We start from the raw sequence: 26,918 nt of genomic DNA on the forward strand, positions 1-26,918 counted from the left end.
GGCAGCCGGTAAATCTCTTTCATGATTCCACCAACTGTTTCCTCCAGCACCGCAAAATGTCCACCGGGGGGTACCTCGTGGGCCATGTTAAAAACCTCATCCCCATAACTCTTTTGCACCACCCCCCACTCCTCATCTGCGGATGCTGTACTTGATTTCCCTTTCTTCCTTAGCACCTCCTTAATCCGCACAATAGCTTGTCAAGGCTGTGTCAGAGAGAGCGGTCTCGGCAAAAACCATCAGCCCCTCGTCTCGCTCCTGCGTCTGCACAAATTCTTTCCTGGCTACTGCTACGTCCGTCCCAGCTCCCTCACTACCTCTTATCTCACTACACCCTGTCTCATACAAGGTTGGCAGAAATGTTTCAGCCAAATTCACCATCGCGGGCGGGGCCTCCATGCTGGCAGGCTGACCCGTCAATCTCACGACTGGGAACACGATTCCTCCGGCGATGTCATTACCGAGCAAGACTTCCACGTCTTTCATCGGTAATTCGGACCTCACCCCGATCGTGACTAGTCCAGAGACCAGGTTGCTCTGTAAATGTATCTGGTGCAAAGGGACTGACTCTGTCCCTTCCCCAACACCTTTGACCTCTACCTCCCCAGTCTGGGTCTCTGAGCTAAACTGTAATACACTCTTCAATATCAATGACTGACACGCTCCCGTGTCTCTCCAGATCCGCACTGGAACTGGTTTTAACCTCTTTTTCACTGACACCAGTCCGGCCGAGATAAACCTCTCGCGCCCTTCCTGGACTTTTTCAGACCTGTCCTTCCCTAGCGGTTCGCTTAACAGCTCAATACAGCCATTCCAAATTTCCGCTTTTCCTTTCCCCGTCTCCTTTCTTGGGGCAAAGCACCTGGACGCAAAGTGTCCGACTTTCCCACAATTATAACAGACGACCCCAGGAGACTTCCTACCAGACTGCTCCCGGTCTACCTTATCCTTTTCACTAGTCCCCGGCTTACTTTCTGACTTTTCCGGTGGACTCTCCCCGCCGTCCTGACTACCCTTCTGGTAGCCTTTACTCGGGGCAACCTTCATTTTATGCGTCAACGCATACTCATCCGCTAACTTAGCAGTTGCGGCTAACGTGGCTGCCTCTTTCTCATCGAGGTAGGGTCTCATACCCTCAGGGACACAACCTTTAAACTGCTCAATCAGAATCAGTTGCAGCAGTCTGTCGTAATCCCCCTCTACCCCTTTCGAGGCGCACCAACGCTCACAATATGTTTGCATCTCACGAGCAAACTCCAAATACGTGCGGTCCCACTGCTTCCTCGCATTCCGGAACCTCTGCCGGTATGCCTCCGGGACCAACTCATAAATCCTGAGGATGGCCTCTTTCACCACCTCATACCTCTGGGCATCTTCCGCGGATAAAGCTGAGTAAGCTTGTTGGGCCTTCCCTTTCAGTACACTCTGAAGTAAGACAACCCACTTATCCCTCGGCCATTCCTGACTTATAGCTACCTTTTCGAAGTGGAGAAAGTACCGATCCACATCGGTATCGTCAAATGGGGGAACCAGCCTAACCTCCTGGGTCGCCTGGAACCCTCCACCTTGGTTCGGCACGAGCCCCTGCTCGGCCCTTATCTTTAACTTCTCCAGCTCAAATTCCCTTTCCCTCTGTTTCTCCTCTCTCTCCAACTGTCTGTCCCTCTCTCTCTCTTGCCTTTCTACCTCTCTCTCCTGCCTTTCTAACTGCTTCTCTTCGTGTTCTAACTGCCGTACCCGGAACTCGTGCTCGAGTCTCAGTTTTTCAAGCTGTACCTGTACCGCGTCTCCAGCAGGTTTTTCAATAGACACCTCCCCCAGCTCACCTTGGGGAAACACACCTTTAGATACATAGTGCTCTACAATAGCTCTGTGTATCTCCTCTCTCCTCATTGTCGACTTCACCTTAGCAAGATTCACCCGTTTTGCCACAGCTATCAATTCCGATTTCCTGGCATCCTCTAATGCCTCCAAGGTCGGCGCCTTTATAAATTCCTCAACCTCCATTTCTGCTGTTTGTCTTTTCTTTCTTTCGGGAATTTTAACCCAATCAATTTACTCCGTCCCAAATTTAGCGTTCAAAATCGCGGACGAGAACCCCACTTATGTTACGTACCCCGTAACTGGGTTGCCAAACCAGCAGAAATGGATCACTCAGTTGGAGTCTGGAGTACTAGAACTAAGAAAGTTTTATTAAAGAAACAAGCAACACAGTAATCGAAAGGATAATAAATGCAACAGTTCAGTGATGATAAACACATGTGCACAGAATTAAGATAACAGCATCAATCAAGCTCTATCGTTGTCTAGGGGTTAAATGACCAATTTCAAAATGACTCAAAGTTCAGTCCAGTTTGTAGTTCAGTTCGCAGTAATCGTTGCCATGGCGATGGACAAGGTGGGGGAAGAGAGACAGAGATAGAACAGGAACAACTGATCATTCAGAACAGCTTCACTCACAGACCAGCGGGATGGCTCACAAACAGCATTTGGGCGGGTCCTTGGTGATGTCACCTGAGGTCACCGACCGTGACCCCTCCTCCAGATGCGGTCGATCCTCTGCAGTGAACCCGACACCCAGGCAAGGGCGGACACACACCGGGTTCCCGCTGATCGTACCTTTCCACCCTGTGCGTTGTCCGGTACTTCTCATCACTCGTGAGAGGCGCACCGCTTCCAGGGTCTCGTTACCTCGGGTGGCGTGTGTGTCTGTCTTAGCGAACCTGTCCCTTTTTATACCCCTGCTGGGGTATCGCCTGTCCATCACTTCAAACAGTTCAGGGTTCAAAGGGGGGAGCCGCTCCAGACAGCTCTTCCTCCCACATCCCTTCATTACACATCTCCAGACGCTGCTCCATTGTTCCTTATCTCTCCTTCCCCTGAGGGCAGGTGGCAGACCAACTGCTGATGCCACTGATGCTAGCCCAGGCCAGCAAACATCTTAATTTTATGTGTATTCTCGTAACAGACCATAACCATAAGAGATAGGAACGGAATTAGGCCATTTGGCCCATCGTGTCTGCTCCACCTTTTCATCATGGGTGATTATTTTCTCTCTCAGTCCCAAACTCCTGCCTTCTCCCCGTATTCCTGTACACCATGACTACTCAAGTATCTATCAACCTCTGCCTTAAATATACCCAATAACTTGGCTACCACAGCCACCTGTGCCAACGAATTCCACACAGAGTCACCACTCAGTGGCTAAACAAATTCCTCCTCAACTCCATTCTAAAAGCACGTCTCTCTATTCCGAAGCCATTCCCTCTGGTGCTAGACTCCTCCACCATAGGAAACATCCTCTCCACATCCACTCTACCATGGCTCTTCAACACTTGATAGGTTTCAATGAAGTCGCCCTTCATTCTTCTGAATTCCAGTGAGCGCAGGCCCGGCGCCATCAAGTGCTCCTCATACGGGCTTTTCAATCCCGGAAGCATTTTGTGAAGCTCATTTGAACCCTCTCCAGTTTCAGCACATCCCTTCTCAGATAAGGGCCTAAAACTGCTCACAATACTCTATGTGAGGCCTCACCAGTGCTCCATGTAACCTCAAGATTGCATTCCTGCTTTTATATTCTATTCCTCTTGAAATGAATGCTAACATTGCATTTGCCTTCCTCACCACCGACTCAAGCTGCAAATTAACCTTTAGGGAATCACCTATCCGAATATATACCTGTCCAAACTTCTCTTGAACGTTGAAATCGAGCTAGCATGCACGACTTGCGTTGGCAGCCTATGACACACTCTCATGACCCTCTCCTTAAACTTTTCACCTTTCACCCCTGACTCATGACCTTTAGTTGTACTCCCACCCAATCCCAGTGGAAAAAGCCTGCTTGCATTTACACTATCTATATCCCTCATAATTTAGTATACCTCTATCAAAACTCCCCTCAATCTTCTATGTTCTAAGGAATAAAGTCCTAACTTATTGAAACTATAACTCAGGTCCTGCAGACCTGGCAACATCCTTGTCAATCTTCTCTTACTCTTTTAACCTTACTTACATCTTTGTCGTCATGAAATTTGGTGCTTTGTTACAGTAGTTCAGTTCAAAACATAAAATATACTATAAATTACAATGAGAAATATGAAATAAATATAAAAATTAAATTAAATAAGCAGTGCAAATAGAGGGCATAGATTGTGAGGTAGTGTTGATGGGTCTGTGGACGTATCGGTCAGTGTGAGAGTGAACTGAAAAGTTAAAGCAGCAGGTCACTCCTGCAGACTGAACACCATTGACTCCACAAACCGGTCACCATCAGCATCTCGTTCCTCCCGTGTGGAGCAAGCCAGCTTGTGAAGGTGGAGGGGAAGAATCTTTATTTAGTATTTACGTTAGACTTCCAATGACTACACATTCAATGAATCAGAGGGTTAAGTACAGAGGAGGCGCTCAGAGGAACACGGAGACTGAATGTCTTCACTGCAAACACAAACTCTGGTCAAGCCAGCGTCTCACCTCTGAGGAAACCATCCCACAGGAGCTGGTGAATGTCAGACTCAAGCTGGCATGAAAATCATGGAAACCCTACAATTCCACCACCCCGGGGGGGGGGGTTCTCATTGAAACTCTTGAATATTGAAAAGCCTAGACGTGGAGAGGATATTTCCAGTATTGGGAGGGTCTAGGATTGGGGGCACAGCTCAGAATAGAAAGATGTCTCTTTGAAACAGAGATGAGGAAGAATTTCTTTGCCAGAGGGTGGCGAATCTGTGGAATTCATTGCTACTGACAGCTGTGGAGGACAAGTTATTCTGACAGGTTGCATCACTCTATGATGTGGGGGGTGGGGTGGGGCTACTGCACAGGACGGAAAGAAGCAACAGAAAGTTGTAAATTTACTCAGCTCCATCTTGGGTACTAGCCTCCGTACACAAGGGCAGTGCCTCAGAAAGGCAATGTCCATTAATAAAGACCCCCATTACCCAGGGCACGGCCTCTTCTCAGTGTTACTGTCAGGACGGAGATACAGGAGCCGGAAGGCACACACATAGTGATTCAGGAACAGCTTCTTCCCCTCTGCCATATGATTCCTAAATAGACATTGAACCCATGAAGACTATCTCACTTTAAAAAATATATATATTAATTCTGTTTTTGCCCTATTTTTAATCTATTCAATGTACATTTATATACTTATTGTAATTGATTTACTGATTTTTTTTCTCTATATTATCATACATTCCATTGTACTGCTGCTGCTAAGTTAACAAATTTCACAACTCATGCCAGTGATAATAAACCAGATTCTGATTCGGAGTCTATATTTAAAGTGGAGGTTAACAGGTTCTTGTTTAGAACATAGAACAGCACAGTACAGGCCCTTTGGCCCACAATGTTGTGCCGACCCTCAAACCCTGCCTCCCATATAACCCCCCACCTTAAATTCCTCCATATACTGGTCTAGTAGTCTCTTAAATTTCACTAGTGTATCTGCCTCCACCACTGACTCAGGCAGTGCATTCCATGCACCAACCACCCTCTGAGTAAAAAACCTTCCTCTAATATCCCCCTTGAACTTCCCACCCCTTACCTTAAAGCCATGTCCTCTTGTACTGAGCAGTGGTGCCCTGGGGAAGAGGCGCTGCCTATCCACTCTATCTATTCCTCTTATTATCTTGTACACCTCTATCATGTCTCCTCTCATCCTCCTTCTCTCCAAAGAGTAAAGCCCTAGCTCCTTTAATCTCTGATCATAATGCATACTCTCTAAACCAGGCAGCATCCTGGTAAATCTCCTCTGTACCCTTTCCAATGCTTCCACATCTTTCCTATAGTGAGGTGACCAGAACTGGACACAGCACTCCAAGTGTGGCCTAACCAGAGTTTTATAGAGCTGCATCATTACCTCGTGACTCTTAAAATCTATCCCTCGACTTATGAAAGCTAACACCCCATAAGCTTTCTTAACTACCCTATCCATCTGTGAGGCAACTTTCAGGGATCTGTGGACATGTACCCCCAGAACCCTCTGCTCCTTCACACTACCACGTATCCTGCCATTTACTTTGTACTCTGCCTTGGAGTTTGTCCTTCCAAAGTGTACCACCTCACATTTCTCCGGGCTGAACTCCATCTGCCACTTCTCAGCCCACTTCTGCATCCTATCAATGTCTCTCTGCAATCTTCGACAATCCTCTACACTATCTACAACACCACCAACCTTTGTGTCATCTGCAAACTTGCTAACCCACCCCTCTACCCCCACATCCAGGTAGTTAATAAAAATCATGAAAAGTAGAGGTCCCAGAACCGATCCTTGTGGGACACCACTAGTCACAACCCTCCAATCCAAATGTACTCCCTCCACCACGACCCTCTGCCTTCTGCAGGCAAGCCAATTCTGAATCCACCTGGCCAAACTTCCCTGGATCCCATGCCTTCTGACTTTTTGAATAAGCCTACCATGTGGAACTTTGTCAAATCCCTTACTAAAATCCATGTAAATCACATCTACTGCACTACCTTCATCTATATGCCTGGTCACCACCTCAAAGAACTCTGTCAGGCTTGTTAGACACGATCTGCCCTTCACAAAGCCATGCTGACTGTCCCTGATCAGACCATGATTCTCTAAATGCCCAGAGATCCTATCTCTAAGAATCTTTTCCAACAGCTTTCCCACCACAGACGTAAGGCTCACTTGTCTATAATTACCCGGACTATCCCTACTACCTTTTTTGAACAAGGGAACAACATTCGCTTCCCTCCAGTCCTCCGGTACCATTCCCGTGGACAACAAGGACATAAAGATCCTAGCCAGAGGCTCAGCAGCTCTTCCCTCACCTCGTGGAGCAGCCTGGGGAATATTCTGTCAGGCCCCGGGGACTTATCCGTCCTAATGTATTTAAACAACTCCAACACCTCCTCTCCCTTAATATCAACATGCTCCAGAACATCAACCTCACTCATATTGTCCTCACCGTCAACAAATTCCCTCTCATTTGTGAATACCGAAGAGAAGTATTCATTGAGGACCTCGCTCAATTCCACAGCCTCCAGGCACATCTTCCCACCTTTATCTCTAATCGGTCCTACCTTCACTCCTGTCATCCTTTTGTTCTTCACATAATTGAAGAATGCCTTGGGGTTTTCCTTTACTCTTCTCGCCAAGCCTTCTCAGCCTTCTTGCTCTTCTCAGCCCCTTCTTAAGCTCCTTTCTTGCTACCCTATATTCCTCAATAGATCCATCTGATCCTTGCTTCCTAAACCTCATGTATGCTGCCTTCTTCCACCTGACTAGATTTTCCACTTCACTTGTCACCCATGGTTCCTTCACCCTACCATTCTTTATCTTCCTCACTGGGACAAATTTATCCCTAACATCCTGCAAGAGATCCCTAATCATTGACCACATGTCCATAGTGCATTTCCCTGCAAAAACATCATCCCAATTCATACTCACAAGTTCTAGCCTTATAGCCTCATAATTTGCCCTTCCACAATTAAAAATTTTCCTGTCCTCTCTGATTCTATCCTTTTCCATGATAATGCTAAAGGCCAGGGAGCGGTGGTCACTGTCCCCCAGATTCTCACCCACTGAGAGGTCTGTGACCTGACCCAGTTCGTTACCGAATACTAGATCTAGTATGGCATTCCCCCTAGTTGGCCCGTCCACATACTGTGACAGGAATCCATCCTGGACACACTTAACAAACTCTGCCCCGACTAAATCCTTGGAACTAATCAGGTGCCAATCAATATTAGGGAAGTTAAAGTCACCCATGATAACAATCCCGTTATTTTTGCACCTTTCCAGAATCTGCCCCCCATTACAGGGCGAGGGCAGGAGAATGGGGGATAATAAATCAGCTATGATTGAATGTTGGAGCAGACACAATTCCTAAATAGTCTAATTCTGCTCCAATATCTTATTGTCCTATAGACACAGGGGATATCAGGCTGAGGAGAAACACACATCATTGTACATAACTGTGCAGTGTAGGAGATAACATCAACCTTGCAATTTGAATGCTTATGACATAGACCTGCATAGTGACTTGATGAAAAAGTTTCTAACTGAAGCATGAACTGTCTCTCTACACAGACACTGTCTGATCTGATGCATGAACTCTGTCTCTCTACACAGACACTGTCAGACCACCATGAACTGAGTCTCTCTACACAGACACTGTCTGACCACCATGAACTGAGTTTCTCTACACAGGCAATGTCTGACCACCATGAACTCTGAGTTTCTCTACACAGACACTATCTGACCACCATGAACACTGAGTCTCTCTACACAGACACTGTCTGACCACCATGAACTGAGTCTCTCTACACAGACACTGTCTGACCACCATGAACTCTGAGTTTCTCTACACAGACACTGTCTGACCACCAAGAACTGAGTCTCTCTACACAGACACTGTCTGACCACCATGAACACTGAGTCTCTCTACACAGACACTGTCTGACCACCATGAACTCTGAGTTTCTCTACACAGACACTGTCTGACCACCATGAACTGAGTCTCTCTACACAGACACTGTTTGACCACCATGAACTGAGTCTCTCTACACAGACACTGTCTGACCACCATGAACTGAGTCTCTCTACACAGACACTGTCTGACCACCATGAACTGAGTCTCTCTACACAGACACTGTCTGACCACCATGAACTGAGTCTCTCTACACAGACTTTGTCTGACCACCATGAACTGAGTCTCTCTACACAGACACTGTCTGACCACCATGAACTGAGTCTCTCTACACAGACACTATCTGACCACCATGAACTCTGAGTTTCTCTACACAGACACTGTCTGACCACCAAGAACTGAGTCTCTCTACACAGACACTGTCTGACCACCATGAACACTGAGTCTCTCTACACAGACACTGTCTGACCACCATGAACTCTGAGTTTCTCTACACAGACACTGTCTGACCACCATGAACTGAGTCTCTCTACACAGACACTGTTTGACCACCATGAACTGAGTCTCTCTACACAGACACTGTCTGACCACCATGAACTGAGTCTCTCTACACAGACACTGTCTGACCACCATGAACTGAGTCTCTCTACACAGACACTGTCTGACCACCATGAACTGAGTCTCTCTACACAGACACTGTTTGACCACCATGAACTGAGTTTCTCTACACAGACACTGTCTGACCACCATGAACTGAGTCTCTCTACACAGACACTGTCTGACCACCATGAACTGAGTCTCTCTACACAGACACTGTCTGACCACCATGAACTGAGTCTCTCTACACAGACACTATCTGACCAGCATTAACTGAGTCTCTCTACACAGACACTGTCTGACCACCATGAACTCTGAGTTTCTCTACACAGACACTGTCTGACCACCATGAACTCAGTCTCTCTACACAGACACTGTCTGACCACCATGAACTGAGTCTCTCTACACAGACACTGTCTGACCACCATGAACTGAGTCTCTCTACACAGACACTATCTGACCAGCATTAACTGAGTCTCTCTACACAGACACTGTCTGACCACCATGAACTCTGAGTTTCTCTACACAGACACTGTCTGACCACCATGAACTCTGAGTCTCTCTACACAGACACTGTCTGACCACCATGAACTCAGTCTCTCTACACAGACACTGTCTGACCACCATGAACTGAGTCTCTCTACACAGACACTGTCTGACCACCATGAACTGAGTCTCTCTACACAGACACTGTCTGACCACCATGAACTGAGTCTCTCTACACAGACACTGTCTGACCACCATGAATTGAGTCTCTCTACACAGACACTGTCTGACCAGCATGAACTCTGAGTTTCTCTACACAGACACTGTCTGACCACCATGAACTGAGTCTCTCTACACAGACACTGTCTGACCACCATGAACTGAGTCTCTCTACACAGACACTGTCTGACCTGATGGGAGTTTCAAGCATTCCTAGTTTCCACCTTTTCAGCATCTCCAGCTTGTCTCTAAATCTGCCTGTTTTTTGCTGATGGCCCCATTGCTGACTGCCAGAGCTCCCGTATGCCCACACCCCAGCAGAGGATTTAACTAATATTGTGTTCGCGTCTTCCCTTAACCTCCCCTTCACTTTTGTTTTCGTTGTTGTACGTATCCTGACCTTTTCTCTGGGAATTCTCCTGGAATATGGTGTGGAATTACATCAGACCCCAGGAACATGCAGGTCATTCACCTAACCAATGCTGCCTTAGTACTCCATCTGGCTTCCTTCCTCGGTCGTCTATGCTCTTCATCCTTCTCTGTAAACATACTCTCTGAGTTTAAACCTTTTCCAACATGTACTGATCCCACGCTCCCTGCAATCCCCCCGTCCATCCCCTCAGGAAACCCTTATCACCACAGCCACCTCCTAACCCCAGCGGGAGATCTGCACAGCAACGTTTATGTGCACAGCCAACGCAGTCCGAGGATGTACTGGGGGTAACTTATACGTGTGGCTACGATTCCAGCACCAATGTAGCATGCCGACGACTCGCTATGCCCAACCCGTATGCTTTGAAATGCAGGAGGAAACCAGACCACCCAGACGAATAGAGGAAACCCACATAAAGTACGACACAGAAACAGGCCCTTCAGCCCATCTAGTCCATACCAAACCATTTAAAGTTCCTACTCCCATCGACCTGCACTGGGACCATCGCCCTCCATACCCCTACTGTCCATACTTCTCTCAAACTTTGAAATGGAGCTCGCATGCACCACTTGTGCTGGCATCTCCTTCCACACTCTCACCACTCTCTGAGCGAAGACACTTCCCCTCATCTTCCCCTTAAACTTTTCACCTTTCACTCTTAACCCATGACCTCTAGTTGTAGTCCCACCCTACCTCAGTGAAAAAGCCTGCTTGCATTTATCCTATAAATTACCTCATAATTTTGTATACCTCTGTAAGATTTCCTCTCAGTCTTCTACATTCTAAAGAATAATGTCCTTACCTATTTCCTTATCACTCAGGTCCTGCTGACCTAGCAACATACTTGTAGATTTTCTCAGTATTCTTTTCACTTTCCTCGCACCTTTCCTGTCGGTTGGTGACCAAAGCTGCACACAATACTCCAAATTAGGCCTCCCCAATGACTTGTACAACTCCCACATAACGTGGTCACAGGGAGAGCGGACAACCTCCTTGCGGACAGCAATGGGAATTGAACCTCAGTGACTGGTGCTGTAAGGCATTACGCTAACCACTGTGCTGAAATGCAGTCCTCCCTTAAACCTCCCTCATCGAGCATTTGATATTTTCGCGCTGTGAAAGGCCCAGCAACTGATGGTAGGCTACCGACCTGCTTTCTCTCCACCTGGTCCCAAGATGAATCATAGCCCTGAACTGTGAAGGTAAGGAGTAGCCACATTTTCCCTCCCTCCTCCCGGATAAATCTGTGTTTCCAACTTTCAGACATAAGAGAGGTTCTCATCAGAGCCAGGTAATGATCAAACTAAACATGTAATCCTTTTTATTAAAACCAATTGCTATGGAGTGGTCAAACAACAGCCAGTATTACACCCAGGTTTTAATTTCTATTAAAGTGACAGAGTGAATGAAACACTTTACCTTACCTCAGAGTGGTGAAGAGGGGCTGCTTCAGCAAGTCCTTGTTCTCTTAGATACTCGGCCTGTAGTCTGTGTTTGAAGTTAACACTGTGGGCGTTGATCAAAGCACGGTGGAAGGTTTTCTGGAGCACGAGGTCTGTGTCCTGGACACCCCACATATAGAGAGAGACTGAATGTAGGAGGCTGCTCCCTTCTCCTGCCCAAGAACAAGGGTGTTTAGAAACAATGCACAGAATCAAACCCTTCTGTGTGGCATGATAGTTCGGTAACTTAACGAAGATATAGAGCATTACAGGTCCCTCAGCCCACAATGTTGGGCCGACCTTTAACGCACTCCAAGATCACTCTAACCCTTCCCTTCCACATAGCTCTCAATTCTCTATCATCCATGTAGCTACCTAAGAGTATCTAATGTATCTCCCTCTACTACCAGCCCTGGCAGGACGTTCCACCCACCCACCACTCTGTGTAAAAAACCTACCTCTGAGATCACCTCTACACTTTCCTTCAAACATCTTAAAATTATGCCCTCTTGTACGAGCTATTTTTACCCTATTTTTGACCTACAGTATGCCTCTTATCATCTTATACACTATCAACTCACCTCTCATCCTCCTTCGCTCCAAAAAAAAAGTCCTAACTCGCTCAATCTTTCCTGTTAAGGCATACTCTCTAATCCAGGAAGCATCCTGGTAAATTTTCTCTGCACCCGCTCTAAAGCTTCCTAACATGACGTTGCTAGAACTGAACACAAGACTCCAAGTGTTGTAAAGAAGGCTGTTGCATTTCACTTTTAATTTCAACGCTGATTATTTCTTTGTTGATGATAATTCTGCCACATAAAGTGAAACCCACCATATAAAAAACACGACACTATTTCACTGGAACCAAAATCTTCCCAATCTACCATTGTATTTAAATAAGTAAGTGCTTTGAAATAGCTCCAGAACAAAGTTCAGGCCGGTGTGAGATATTGAAGGAATGTTGGATAAAACAAAATTTACTACATACCTCCATAAAGAGATACCATCTCGCCCTGCCTCAAGGCATGAAACAGGAGCAATTGAAGAATATTCCACCCCCCAAATCCATTCTAGCACCTAATATAATCAGGATTAATCAAATAAGATTGTTTTTAATTGCCAAGAGAGCTTTTGCACGAGAAATGAGAAAGCAAAGAACATGATTTCTCAAATTATACCACTTTGATCTGGGAGACTATTTATTGCAAACCCACTGATTGATGACATTTAAACAGAAGCAGAATCTAGTCTATTATTCCTGATTTATATAACATGAAATTTGTTGTTTTGTGGAAGCAATATAGAGCAAAGGCAAAAATTACAAAGAACTACAAAAATAAAGATCACAACAAAAAGGAATAATGAGGTAGTGTTCGTGGACCATTCAGAAATCTGATGGCAGAGGGCAAGGAGCTTTTCCTGCTCCTGTCTCTCCTCCCTGATGGTAGCAATGTGAAGAGGGCACGTCCGGTCCTTGGTGATGGAGGTCCTTAATGATGGATGCCGCCTTTTTGTAGCATCACCTCGTGAAGGTGTCCTCGATAGTGGGGATGCTAGTGCCTATGACGGATCTAGCTGAACCTATGAATGTCTGCAGCCTCTTTCAATCCTCAGCATTTGAGCCTCCAGTCCAAGCGGTGATTCAACAAGTCAGACTACTCTCCCGTGCATCTGTAGAAATTTGCTGGAGTCTTTGGTAGCATACCAAAATACAACTGTTGCCGTGCTTTGTTTTTGTGATTGTATTTGACCCAGGACAAATCTTTAGAGATGTTGACATCCAGGAACTTGAAGCTGGAGAAGCTGTGCTTTTCACTGCTGACCCCTCAAACTGTACAGCACGGGAACAGGCCATTCAGCCCACAATGTTGTTTACAGCCCTTCAGCCCACAATGTTGTGCTGAACAGCTAAAACATAAATCATAAGCTCCCAAACACTAATCCCTCCTACCTAACACCATGTCCATATCTCTCCATCTTCCTCACAACCATGTGCCTATCTAAACTTCTCTCAAAAGCCTCTAATGTATTTGCCTCTACCATCATACCAGGCAGTGCATTCCATACATCCGCCACTCTCTGAGTGAAAAACTTACCCCTCACATCCCCTTTGAACATACCCCCTCTCATCTTCAAAGCATGCCCTCTGGTATTAGACATTTCAACCCTGGGAAACAGATACTCTCTGCCCACTCTAACTATGCCTTTCATAATCTTGTAAACCTCTATCAGATCTCCCCTCAGCCTCCGGTGCTCCAGAGAAAACAGCCCAGGTGTGTCCAGCCTCTCGTGAGGGCACATGCCCTCTAAACCAGGCAGCATCCTGGTAAACCTCTTCTGCACCCTCTCCAAAGCCTCTAAAACCTTCCTTGGTGAAACAACCAAAACTCCAAAACTCCCAATTTGGCCTAACCAGAGTTTTATGAAGTTACACTGCTGTGTGTTTCTCCTGACTTCCCTTTCCCGAAATTCACAATCAATTCCTTGGTCTTGTTGACTTTGAGTGCAAGAATTTTGTTGCAACACCGCTCATCCAGCCAATCTTTTCACTTCTGTACGCCTTGTCTTCGCAATTTAAGAGTTGTCTCCACTTTCTACATTAAGTATCTCTTATTGTTACGCATCTGAGAATATATCAGAAACTTGGCACACTTTCACAACAGTTCAAACGATTATTTTCTTGAATAGAGGCCCTCCATTGGTCGTGTCAACCAAGGATGTTGCGTCCCAGCTGTGTACGTTGTTGGTGCAGCGTCGTCAGACAACAGGCAAACCAGGGCAGCACCATGTGGAGAGCAATCTGTTGCCCGGTAGCAGGCTCGGTCTCTCCACAAACGATGAATCCAAAGGAACGACAGTGACCGATTCAGTAGCATTAATGGCAGTGATAATAAACCTGATTCTGATTCGGATATGGAGGAAGTAGTTGACAATTGGAGAGGAAAACACTGTCAGGAAGTTACCCAATGTGTCACACACCCACCGAGTTAACGACAGACAGCTTAAGGTCCCTCATTTTACAAACGTTCCGTCCCACATGGATTACACTCTCCAGCTCCATCAATAACCTAACTTGTTGTTGAGTATCACACACAAACGGCAGCAGGAACTCAGCAGGTCCGGCAGAGTCTATGGAAATGAATAACCAGTTGATGTTTTGGGCAGAAGCCCTTCTTCAGAACTGGAGAGGAAGGGGGAAGATGCCTAACTAAGATGGTGGGGGAGGGGAAGGAGGACAGGCTAGAGACTGAAGAGGGTGGGGGGGGGAGTAAAATACTGGGAGGTGATTGGTGGAAAATGCAAAGGGCTGGAGAAGAAGAAATCTGATAGAAGGGAATGGACCCTGGGAGAAAGGGAAGTAGGAGGGGCACCAGGGTGAGGTGATCGGCATTTGAGAAGAGGTGAGAGGCCAGAGTGGGGAATAGAAGAAGAGGGGAGGGGGAGGGGGGAGCTGCCTAACCTGCTGAGTTCCTCCTGCATTTTCACAGGATTTCCAGCATCTGCAGAATTTCTTGTGTCTATTGTTGAATATGCTCCACAACAGCTGTGGAACATTGGGAATGCTGAGCCGTTGTGCCAAGATGTTTTGTCCATGTGGTTGATTATTCTGCGTGAGGTAGACGCGTATGCAGCCCTAGACCATCTGTGCGAGCTCACCCCTTTGCTCCTGGACTCAGTGGCGAGCGCTGCCAGCTCTGGAGAAGCTGACGTCCACTCCAGCAAGTTTAATCCACGACAAGGACTTCCAAGCTCCCGACGACAGAACACAATCCCTGACTCCCTTTGTCACTGGGAGGACCTTTGCGTGCAAAAAAAAACCCTCGGCTCTGAAAGTTAACTGAATAAATATTTACTGATGAACAATCTAGTCACAGTATTACTAGTACTTAGTACCTTAAATGGTTGCCACACTGACTGGAAAACCACAAAAACTGCAGTTGCTGGAAATCTGAGAGGGAACTGGAACAGTCGGAAACACTCAGCAGGCCAGGCAGCATCCGTGGAGTGGGTGGGGTGAACGTTTCAGGTCAAGGACCCTCCATCAGAATTCTGACCTGGAACTGTTCCCCTCTCCACGGACACTTCGTGATCTCGTCCCGGGAGCTCAACTGTTCCGATCCGAAATAATTCCCCCCTTGAAGTTCGAGCACAGGGTTGTGTCAGAAGAAGTCAGAGACATTTTCAGCAACACACACAAAAGTCTGACTTCTCGTCTTTCTTTCCAGTCCTGAGGAAGGGACTCGGCCCGAACCGTCGACTGTTTACTTTTTCCTGTTGAAAACTGCCTGACCTGCTGAGTTCCTCCAGCATTTTATGTGTGTTGTTTTGGATCTCTAGCAACTGAAGATTTTCTCATATTAGAGAAATTTTTTATGCAGATAACTTCCAGAGACTGAGGTTGAGGATCGAGGACCCCCTACACACAAATAACGGTAGAGTCGGTGATTCTACTGAATTCAACCTGGCCGATAATCGCCCGGCGGTAAAGAGAGCGGAGACCGAATTAATCCCCGGAAAGGGGACAGAGGTTCCTCGAGAACCGAGTGGATCTCAGAGGACCCAATTCTATCTCTCTCTCTTCCTCCCAAATTCGTTCATAGCTCTGCAAACAAAACTTACGTCGCTGGATGTAAAATTAGTAAGTACGGACATAGATCGCCAATTACAAGAGAGAGCGAGTTGCAAATTCGCACACTGCCTCAGCGGAAAACGTTCACCACTATCAGCAACGACCCCCGTGTCTGGTGTTCGTTTTGGAAGGTCCTGGATCTACAGTCCTCCCTCGGGGACACCCCGAACCTCGGCCGCCCCTCAGTACCGGGTGCCTTGCACTGACTTCCCACCGACTCCAGCCCTGACTGTGAGATAGGCGTTGGTTTCACGAAGCCGCAGGAATCTAAATTCGCCACCCCCGCTCTGACTTAGTACCTGTGTGAAACGGGCGATTTGCGGAATCCGCAGGTGGGGGAGCAGCCCCGGCTGCGTAGACGGTTTGCTTACCGGAGACCCTGAGCGGATACACCGTGCGGAGCTCTCGACACCAGTTGAGGATGCTGGCGGTGCGTAATGCCCGGCTCAGTGCCTGGTCCAGCAGCGTCTGCTCCAGGAGGCTCCGCAGCGGTGCGGGATACGGCCTGGTGCTGGGCAGCTGCAGCGTGTGGACATGTAACCTCTGCAGATGACAGAGGAGGGGGCCGCCGCCCGGCGACTTCACCACGTCCTCCCCGATCAGAGCCCGCAGATGCTCCGCTTTCCTTGGGTTAGCGTCCGAAAGGTTCGCCGGGAGCTCCATGCCGGCCATCGGGTCCCACAGCTGAACGGGTACTCGGGTCCAACTGCTCACACACTGGCTCCCGCACCGCTGCTCCGGCTGGCAGGTCCCGCAGCGGAATCCGCACTCGGGACCCGCTCCGCTCACACACTGGCTCCCGCACCGCTGCCTCTGCCGTCAGTCCCGTGCCTCGCTGTCTTTGAGCTGGGTCTCGGGACTTTCCAGTCGACAGACAGCGTTAACCTTTCAGTCTCCGCGCCCAGCCTGGGGGGTGGGGGGGGGGGAGGAAATTGTGGCGTCGATAATCCGAACCTCCACCCACACTCCTATCGTTCCGGTAGGTTTATTGACGTGTCGCGCGGAGTTTGCCGCACTCGCACCTTAGTGAGAACAGGGGACGCGCCGCGCGAAGTGGGGGAGCGGGTGAAGGGGAAGAGGGGTAAGGGGATGAGGGTGGGGAGGAGGAGAGGGCGGGGAGGAGACGCGGAGGGGGAGGGAAGGAGGTGGAGAGACATTGCAGAGTCCGGGTCTGTTCTCGCTGTTGCGGAGGAGGTTAAGAGCGCGCATGATGGATGTATATAAAGTTATGAGGAGTATAGGCAGTCCAGACGCATATCATAGGTACAACAAGACGGCACAGATCTGTGGGGGACCCTCCTCACCCAGAGAGCCTGGAACACATTGCCGGAGAGCGGTCACTGACAGCAGTTAGGAGTCTAAACGATCACTTGAACCACGGAGGAACAGAGCGCTGTGGACCAAGTACTGGGAGATGGGGTTAATACAGATGGATGCCCACTGGTCAGCATGGATTAGATGGGCTGAATGGCCTGTTCTCATGCTATTCGATTCTATGATTCAAACTACTTACCGAGGCTTTCCAAGTGCTTGAGGAAGCAGGAAATGCAGAGCCCGGACCGATCCTCTGTTCCGAAGCGTTGACAGCCCGTGGTTTTTATACTCTTTACTGTATACTGTCCCGTGTCAAAAAGTTGCCCCTCGGATCGCTTTTAAATCTTCCTCCCCTCACCCTAAACCAGTGCCCCTACCCTGGGGAAAAGACTGTTACCATATTGAGTCTCATAACTGTAAACATTTCTATCGGGTCATATAAACTCATTCTCCAGCATTCCGCGGAATAAAGACCAGGTCAGGCCGACCTTTCCCGATATCCCTCGTCCTGGCAAGATCCAACAAATTTTTCCTTCCAGTTTAACCACGTCCTTCTTACAACGGGAATGCTTCCATATTCAGGTTTATTTTCTCTATTCCGCCTGTTGAGTGGGGCACACCTCAGGGACTTGTTCCCACACTCGCAGCGGACTGGGCTTCATTTCATTTGGCAAGTTAGAGACAGACAACTAAAGAGCGAAATGATTCAACATCAGTCTGAAACCTGTTCTTGAAACGTTCCTGATGACAAGTGTTTCTGTCTGGGAGACACCCGAGACAGAGAAACCGAAAAAACACACAATATACCGGAGGAACTCAGCAGGCCGAGGCGTGCGTGTGTGTGTGTGTGTGTGTGTGTGTGTGTGTGTATGTGAGAGAGAGAGTGTGCGTGAGAGAGTGGGTGTGTACATGTGTGAAGTGGGGTGTAGGTGTGAAGTGTGTGGGTGTGTGTGTGGGTGTGAGTGTGTGTGTGTGTGAGAGAGAGTGTGTGCGTGAGAGAGTGGGTGTGTACGTGTGTGAAATGGGGTGTAGGTGTGAAGTGTGTGTGTGGGTGTGAAGTATGTGTGTGTGTGTGTGTGTGTGTGCGCGCGTGGGTGTGAAGTGTGTGTGTGAGTGTGTGTGTGTGCGTGTGTGTGGGTGTGAAGTGTGTGTGTGTGTGAGGGTGTGAAGTGTGTGTGTGAGTGTGAGTGTGTGTGTGTGTGTGAGAGAGAGAGTGTGCGTGAGAGAGTGGGTGTGTACGTGTGTGAAGTGGGGTGTAGGTGTGAAGTGTGTGTGTGTGGGTGTGAAGTGTGTGTTTGTGAGTGTGTGTGCGTGCGTGTGTGTGTGTGGGTGTGAAGTGTGTGTGTGTGTGAGTGTGTGTGTGAGGGTGTGAAGTGTGTGTGTGTGAGAGAGAGAGTGTACGTGAGAGAGTGGGTGTGTACGTGTGTGAAGTGGGGTGTAGGTGTGAAGTGTGTGGGTGTGTGTGTGGGTGTGAAGTGTGTGTGTGTGAGTGTGTGTGTGTGTGAGAGAGAGTGTGTGCGTGAGAGAGTGGGTGTGTACGTGTGTGAAATGGGGTGTAGGTGTGAAGTGTGTGTGTGTGGGTGTGAAGTATGTGTGTGTGTGTGGGTGTGAAGTATGTGTGTGTGTGTGTGTGTGTGCGCGTGGGTGTGAAGTGTGTGTGTGAGTGTGTGTGTGTGCGTGTGTGTGGGTGTGAAGTGTGTGTGTGTGAGGGTGTGAAGTGTGAGTGTGAGTGTGTGTGTGTGTGTGAGAGAGAGAGAGTGTGCGTGAGAGAGTGGGTGTGTACGTGTGTGAAGTGGGGTGTAGGTGTGAAGTGTGTGTGTGTGGGTGTGAAGTGTGTGTGTGTGAGTGTGTGTGCGTGCGTGTGTGTGTGTGGGTGTGAAGTGTGTGTGTGTGTGAGTGTGTGTGTGAGGGTGTGAAGTGTGTGTGTGTGAGAGAGAGAGTGGGTGTGTACGTGTGTGAAGTGGGGTGTAGGTGTGAAGTGTGTGTGTGTGGGTGTGAAGTGTGTGTGTGTGAAGTGTGTGTGTGTGTGAGAGTGTGTGTGTGTGTGTGTGAGGGTGTGAAGTGTGTGTGTGTGAGTGTGTGTGTGTGTGTGTGAGGGTGTGAAGTGTGTGTGTGTGTGTGTGTCTGTGTGTGAGGGTGTGAAGTGTGTGTGTGAGTGTGTGTGTGTGTGTCTGTGTGTGAGGGTGTGAAGTGTGTGTGTGTGTGTGTCTGTGTGTGAGGGTGTGAAGTGTGTGTGTGTGAGTGTGTGTGTGTGTGTGTCTGTGTCTGTGTGTGAGGGTGTGAAGTGTGTGTGTGTGAGTGTGTGTGTGTGTGTGTGTCTGTGTGTGAGGGTGTGAAGTGTGTGTGTGAGTGTGTGTGTGTCTGTGTGTGAGGGTGTGAAGTGTGTGTGTGTGTGTGTGTCTGTGTCTGTGTGTGAGGGTGTGAAGTGTGTGTGTGTGAGAATGTGTGTGTGTGTGAGTGTGTGTGTGTGTGTGTGAGGGTGTGAAGTGTGTGTGTGTGAGAGTGTGTGTGTGTGTGTGTGTGTGTGTGTGTGTGTGTGTGTGTGTGTGTGAAGTGGGGAGGAGTCGTGCATGGAAGATGGGCAGCCACATTTTTCCTATCAAGATCTCGGATCTGGATTGATCAGATAAATACCGATGGTCGCTCCCTCCCAGACACTGCATCCTCCCGCAGCGGGTTCTGTGTTTACTCCCGCCCGCGGAACGAGACGCCGGGTTACCGGATGCGGCAGAGGGTGGGGCTGCTCCGCCATGAGTGATCACACAGCTACCATCCGGATTTTCACATTCGCGATGTCTACCGACTGAATTCATTTATCGGCGGGGTCGGCCGCTGAGCACCGTAATGTCCAAGGATGGTGGGGCGGATGCCGTGGTCTGCTGACGGGCGGTGGGCGCAGTTACAACAGCTCCCATCGCCCGCCACTGTTACCCACTCGACCACAGAAGTAACTGGGCCCCCCGCTGAAAGAGGCAGACGGGAGCGCAGGGCCGAATGGCTTGTCATTGCCAGCATTCTAAAACATAGCAGGTCCATGCACCGGGTTACGAGAAGCTCGCTTCAGAGAACAGCCCACGTTTCACACCGGGAGGGGTGGGCCTTATTTCCTGAGATTAGGAGAGAGAAGAGGGGCTACGTTGTCCTCCAGTAGCCGCAACATTTGAATTTCGTTCCCACTTTATTCAGGAAGCCCCCCATCGACATTCCCGCTAGTTCCCTGTTGCCCCTTGGTTGATCAGCGAGAGAAGAAACGTAAGCAGGATTCTGGCCAGACCATCCGATCAGCGACAGGATTTTACACCCGGTGCAGCCAGTGTCACCTCTGTCCAAGGTCCAGTAAACCCTCAACCCCAAGCAGAAGCCCTGGCTGAACCATGAGGTCCACAATCTGCTGGGGGCCAGACCAGTGGCATTCAGGTATAGTGACCAAGTGAGATACAAGAGTCCAGGTACAATCTCTAGAAAGTCACCTCACCTGTGAAATGGCTTTTCAGGACTAAACTGGAATCAGCGAAGAAGCTTGTTGAACGCTATCACCTCTTACAAAGTGAATCCAAGTGGCATAGGTGACAACGAGGCTTTGCTCCCAGATGAGCTCAGTGCCTTCTATGCTCACTTTGGAGAGAATATGGAGAGAAATTTATGAACCCGCACAGTCCCTGATGACCCTGTGATTTCGGTCTCTGAGGCTGATGTGAGAGTCTCCTTCAGGAGTGTGAACTCACAGAAAGCGACTGGCCAAGACAGGGTACCTTGGCGAGTCTTAAAGACTGATCAAGTGGCTGGACTGCTCATTGATATCTTTAACCTCTCACTTCAGCAGTCTGAAGTACCCATCTGCTTCAAGCAGGCTTCAAGTATACCAGTGCCCCAAAAGAACGTAGTAACCTACCTCAATGAATATCATCCAGTGGCAATTACATCCACAGTGACGAAGTGCTGTGAGAAACTGGTGATGAAACGGATCAGCTCCTGTCTGAGAAGAGACTCCAGTTCCAATTTACCCATAGACATAACAGGACCACAACAATGCTATTTCACTGGCTCTTCACTCAGGTCTGGAACATGTTGTCAGCAAAAATACATACATCTGGAATGCTCTTTATCCACGACAGCTTGGCTTGCAATACTTTCATTCCCTCAGAGAAGGAGGCATTTGATGTCCTGAGGCAAACCAGGGTGGATAGACCCCCAGGACATCACAAGATGTTCACTCAGATCCTATGGGAGGCAAGTGCTGTAATTGCTGGGGTCCAGGCAGAGATATTTAAATCATCCTTAGTGACAGGAGAGGTACAGGACTTATCATGGTCCAGTCTGTGAACTCTGGACTCTGGGTCTTCCAGCTGTCCCTTGTTTCAGTTGGGCTTAATCATAGGCACCTGATGCTCGTCTTGGAGCTGGGAATATAAGTGGCCCTGGGTTCGAGTGTGGTTGCTGGTTTGTCTCATCAGTATCTTGTCCTTGCTTCTGTGAGGTAAGTCAGATCTGTCACTTCCTGTCCTTACCTCTGTTGGGTAAGCCAGGCTGTCTTTGCCATTACCTTGAGGCTGGACTGTTCCCTTCCCTTCCCCTTCCTTCTGGAGCCTTGCCCTGCAACCTTGTCAAGTTCTACCACTGGAGCGAGACCAGAGCCTTGCTGTGTCAAGGTAAGGAACTGTCTATCGTTGAGTTGGAACTGTCTGTGTCCATGCCTTCGCTAGGTAGGTCTGGCCATTTGCCGCTACCTAGTGTTGGGAACCATCTCTGTGTCCACACCTTCACTAGGTAGGTCCGGCCGTTTGCTGCTATCTAGTGTTGGGAACTGTCTCATCATGTCCAGCATCCTGTGTAGAGTCTTGGCCCCAAGTCCTGTTCCCAAGGAGGGGTCCTGGCTCTGTATTCCATGTCCCTGTGTTCCTGTCTCTCAAGTCCAGGCTCCGTGTTCCTGTGCTCTATACCAAGACTCTGTGTTCCTGTCCTCCCCAAAATTAAGGCTCTGTGTTCTGCCTTCCTGTCATCTCAAGTCCAAGGTTCTGAGGTTCCTGTCGTCCCAAGTCCAAGGCTTTGCTGTTTCTGAGTACCAAGTCAAGGCTTCATATTCTCATCCTGTCCATGTGCCTCATGCCCTGTCCAGTAGCCTCACATAGCCCTGTCTCCCAAGACCACGTCATGTCTTTGCCTAGTTCTGGAGTCCGAGCCCGAGTCAAGACCCTGGTTCTGGGTCCTTGTCCAGACTCTGGCTCGGAGTCTGAACCCAAGCCATGAGGTACCCAAGCCATGTCCAGTCCTGTAGCCACATCATGTCCTCGCCTAGTTCTGGGGTCCGAGCCCAAGTCAAGACCCAGGTTCTGGGTCCTTGTCCAGTCTCTGACTCGGAGTCCAAACCCAGGCTCCTAGTTCTCATTTCCTTGTCCTGGTCCCGCTTGCCTAGCCAATGTCCTAGCCCAAGACTGTGTTCTTGAGCCAGCTCTCCAGTCAGGTCCTGTTTCTAGTACTTCAGTGTCTGTGTCTTGCATTTGGGTCCGCTCCCAGTGCCTCTCTTATGACAGGATTGGAGGATAGCCAATGTTGTTCCACAGTTTAAGAAAGGCTCTAAACCTAAAGCAGGAAATCATAAGCAAATGAGCCTGACGTTAGTAGTGAGAAAGTTATTGGAAGGTATTCTAAGAGAACAGATAGATAAGTATTTGGATAGACATGGACTGATTAAGGATAATCAGCAAGGCTTTGTGCCTGGTAGGTAATGTCAAACCAATGTTATAGAGTTTTTCAAGACAATTACCAGGAAAGTGGATGAAAGCAAGGCGGTGGATGCTGTCTATATGGACTTTAGCAAGGCATTTGACAAAGTCCCACATGAGAGGCTAGTCAAGAAGGTTCAGTCGCTCAGTATTCAAGATGAGGTAGTAAATTAGATAAGACATTGACTTTGTGGGAGAAGCCAGAGAGTGGAAGTAGATGGTTGCCGACTGGAGGCCTGTGACTAGTGGTATGCACAAGGATCGGTGTTGGCTCTGTTGTTTGTCATCTATATCAATGATCTGGATGGTAATGTGGTAAACTGGATCAGCAAATTTGCGGATGGCACCAAGATTGGGAGTGTAGTGGACAGCGAGGAAGGCTACCACGGCTTGCAAAGGGATCTGCATCAGCTGGAAAAATGAGCTGCAAAATGGGAGATGTAATTTAATGCAGACAAGTGCAAGTTGTTGCACTGTGGTAGGACCAACCAGGGTAGGTCTTACACAGTCAACAGCAGGGCACTGAGGAATATGGTAGAGCAAAGGCATCTGCGAATACAGATCCAAAGTCTGTTAAAAGTGGCGTCACAGGTAGGTAGGGTCATAAAGAAAGCTTTCGGCACATTGGCCTTCATAAATCAAAGTATTGAGTACAGGAGTTGGGATGTTATGAAGTTGTATAAGACATTGGTGAGGCCTAATTTGGAGTATTGTGTACAGTTTTGGTCACCTACCTACAGGAAAGATGTAAATAAGGCTGAAAGGGTACAGAGAAGTTTTACAAGGATGTTGCCTGGTCTGGAGGATCTGAGATACTGTATAAGGAAAGATTGAATAACTTAGGACTTTATTCCTTAGAACATAGAAGATTCAGGGGAGATTTGAAGGAGGTATTAGATAGGGTAAGTGTAAGCAGACTTTTTTCCATTGAGATTGGGTGAGGCTACATCTAGATGAAGGGTCTTAGCCTGAAACATCGACTGTTTACTCTTTTCCATAGATGCTGCCTGGCCTGCTGAGTTCCTCCAGCATTTTCTGTGTGTTGCCTTAACTAGAGATCATGGGTTAAAGGTGAAAGCTGAAAAGTTTAAGGGGTTTGTGAGGGGAGACCTGTTCACTCAGAGGGCTGTGAGAGTGTGGAATGAGGTACCAGCACAAGTGGTACAGGCGAGCTCAATTTCAAAGTTTAAGTGAAGTTTGGATGGGTACATGGATGGTAGGGGTATGGAGGGCTATGGTGCTGGTGCAAGTCGATAGGAATAGGCAGTTTAAATGGTTTTGACATGGACTAGATGGGCTGAAGGGCCCACTTCTATGCTGTACTTTTATATGACTCTGTGACTTTAAAACTAATCAACAAGCTTCAGGACCTTGGCCTCTGTACCTGCTTGTGCAATTAGAACCCCAATTTCCTCACTTACAGATCCCAGTCTGTTCAGATTGGCATCAAGGTTTCCACGTTCTTCATCAGCACAGATGCACCTCAAGTCTAAGTGTGTATCCTCCTGCTCTACTCACTTTATTCATATGACTGTGAGGCTAAGCACGGCTTCAATGCCATATTTTACGTTTGCTGATTACACCACTGTTGTCCGAATGAGCAGGTAGGAGGGAGATTTGAAACCTGACTGAGTGGTGCCACAACAACAACCTCTCACTCAATGTCAGCAAGACTGAGAAACGGATTATTGACTTCAGGAGAAGGAAACCAGAGGTCCATGGGCCAGTCCCTATTGGAGGATCAGAAGTGGAGAGGGTCAGCAACTTTAAATTCCTTGGTGTTAACATTGCAGAGGATTTGCCCTAGACCTAGCACCTAGTGCAATTAACAAGAAAGCACTGCAGTACCTCTACTTCCTTGGAAATTTGCAAAGATTTGGCATCTAAAACTTTGACAAACTTCTATAGATGTGTGGTGGAGAGTATATTGACTAGCTGCATAATGGCCTGAATGGGAAATCCAACAAAAAGCAACTGGATCATTGACTTCCTAACCGAAAGACCAGAATCTGTGCAGATCGGAAATAACATCTCTACCTCACTGACTAGCCCACTGCTCTACTCTCTCTACAACCTGAACTGTGTGGTTAGGCACAGCTCAAATGCCATCTCTAAATTTGCTGACAACACATCTATTGTTGGCAGAATTTCAGATGGTAATGAGGGGACGTACAAGAGCGAGATATACCAATCATTTGAGCGGTGTCACAGCAAAAACCTTGCACTCAACATCAGGAAGACTAAAGAACTAATTGTGAACTTCAGCGAGGATAAGACAAGGGAACATACACCAGTGATCATAGAGGGATCAGCAGTGGAGAGTGAGGAATTTCAAGTTCCTGCGCCCAACATATTGATGCATCTATAAAGGAGGCATGACAGCGACCATATTTCATTAGGAGTTTGAGGAGATTTGGTATATCACCAAAGACACTGGCAAATTTCTACAGATAGACCAGGGAGAGCATTCTAACTGGTCTGGTATGGGGAGGCCACTGCACAGCATTGAAATAAGTTGCTGCAGAGAGTTGTAAACTTAGTCAGCTCCATCATGGACACTCATGCCAGTGATATTAAACCTGATTCTAATTCTGAAAGTAGTGGATATGGCACAGTCCATCATGGTTAAAGCCCTCCCCACCGAGTGGACATAGTTTTAAGGTGCGTGGAAGTAGGTACAGAGGAGATGTCAGAGGTACGCCTTTTACGCAGACAGTGGTGAGTGCGTGGAATGGGCTGCTGGTAACCGTGGTGGAGGCGGATACGATAGGGTCTTTTAAGAGACTCCTGGACAGGTACATGGAGCTCAGAAAAACAGAGGGCTATGGATAACCCTAAATAAGGACATGTTTGACACAGCTCTGTGGGCCGAAGGGCTTGTATTGTGTTGTAGGTTTTCTATGTTTCTATTCGACACATTTATATGCAGTGTTCTCATAGAAAAGCAGCATCAATCATCAAGAACCCTCCACCAGGCCCTGCTCTCTTCTCACTGCTGTCATCTGGGAGAAGGGCCAGGAGCTTCAGGACTCACATCACCAGGCTCAGGAACAGTTACTATCCATCAACATCACGCTCTCGAATCAGTGAGGATAACTTCACTCAGCTTCACTCACCCCAACTCTGAACTATGGACTTACTGTACATTCAAGGACTCTACATCTCATGTTCTCGATATTCTTGCTTATTTATTAATTATTTTTATTACTTTTTTGTATTTGCAGTTTGTTGTTTTTAGCAGATGGATTGTCTGCCTGTCCGTTGACTGCAGATTTTCACTGATTCTATCATGTTTCTTGAACTTACTATGTATGCCTACAAGAAAACAAATCTCAGGGTTGTACACGGTGACATATCTGTACTTCGCTTATAAATTTACTTTGAACTTTGAACTATGACCCAAGCCCCATCTGTCCCCACCCCGATGTCCCACCTTTCCCAAACCCAGTGCCCCGCCTTTTCCAGACCCGCTGCAGCCGGTGCCCCGTCCGTCCCAGACCCGCTGCAGCCGGTGCCCCGGCCGTCCCAGACGCGGCGCAGCCGGTGCCCCGTCCGTCCCAGACCCGCTGCAGCCGGTGCCCCGCCCGTCCCAGACCCGCTGCAGCCGGTGCCCCTCCTTTCCTAGACCCGCTGCAGCCGGTGCCCTGTCCGTCCCAGACCCGGCGCTCCTCTTTT

The 26,918-nt window shown here is 48.2% G+C and overlaps 1 protein-coding gene across 2 annotated transcripts in view; it reads right to left on the reverse strand.

Annotated features, from left to right (window-relative positions):
• LOC134338781 (tumor necrosis factor alpha-induced protein 3-like) overlaps positions 1-17,232 on the reverse strand; it is an 85,061-nt gene extending 67,829 nt beyond the window's left edge. Inside the window, exons 1-2 of one of the 2 annotated variants that reach the window (XM_063034837.1) lie at positions 16,578-17,232; positions 11,559-11,749 (exon numbers count right to left, since the gene is read on the reverse strand). In XM_063034837.1, coding sequence (XP_062890907.1) covers positions 11,559-11,749; positions 16,578-16,878 — 492 coding nt within the window. In that variant the 5' untranslated portion in view covers positions 16,879-17,232. Of the gene's footprint in view, positions 1-11,558; positions 11,750-15,470; positions 15,648-16,577 lie in introns of those variants that run through there. The other variant, XM_063034838.1, reaches the window with a different exon arrangement.
• Positions 17,233-26,918: the final 9,686 nt, after the last annotated feature.

Source organism: Mobula hypostoma, chromosome 28 (genome assembly GCF_963921235.1).
Source record: "Mobula hypostoma chromosome 28, sMobHyp1.1, whole genome shotgun sequence".
In the NCBI taxonomy this organism is placed as follows: domain Eukaryota; kingdom Metazoa; phylum Chordata; class Chondrichthyes; order Myliobatiformes; family Myliobatidae; genus Mobula; species Mobula hypostoma.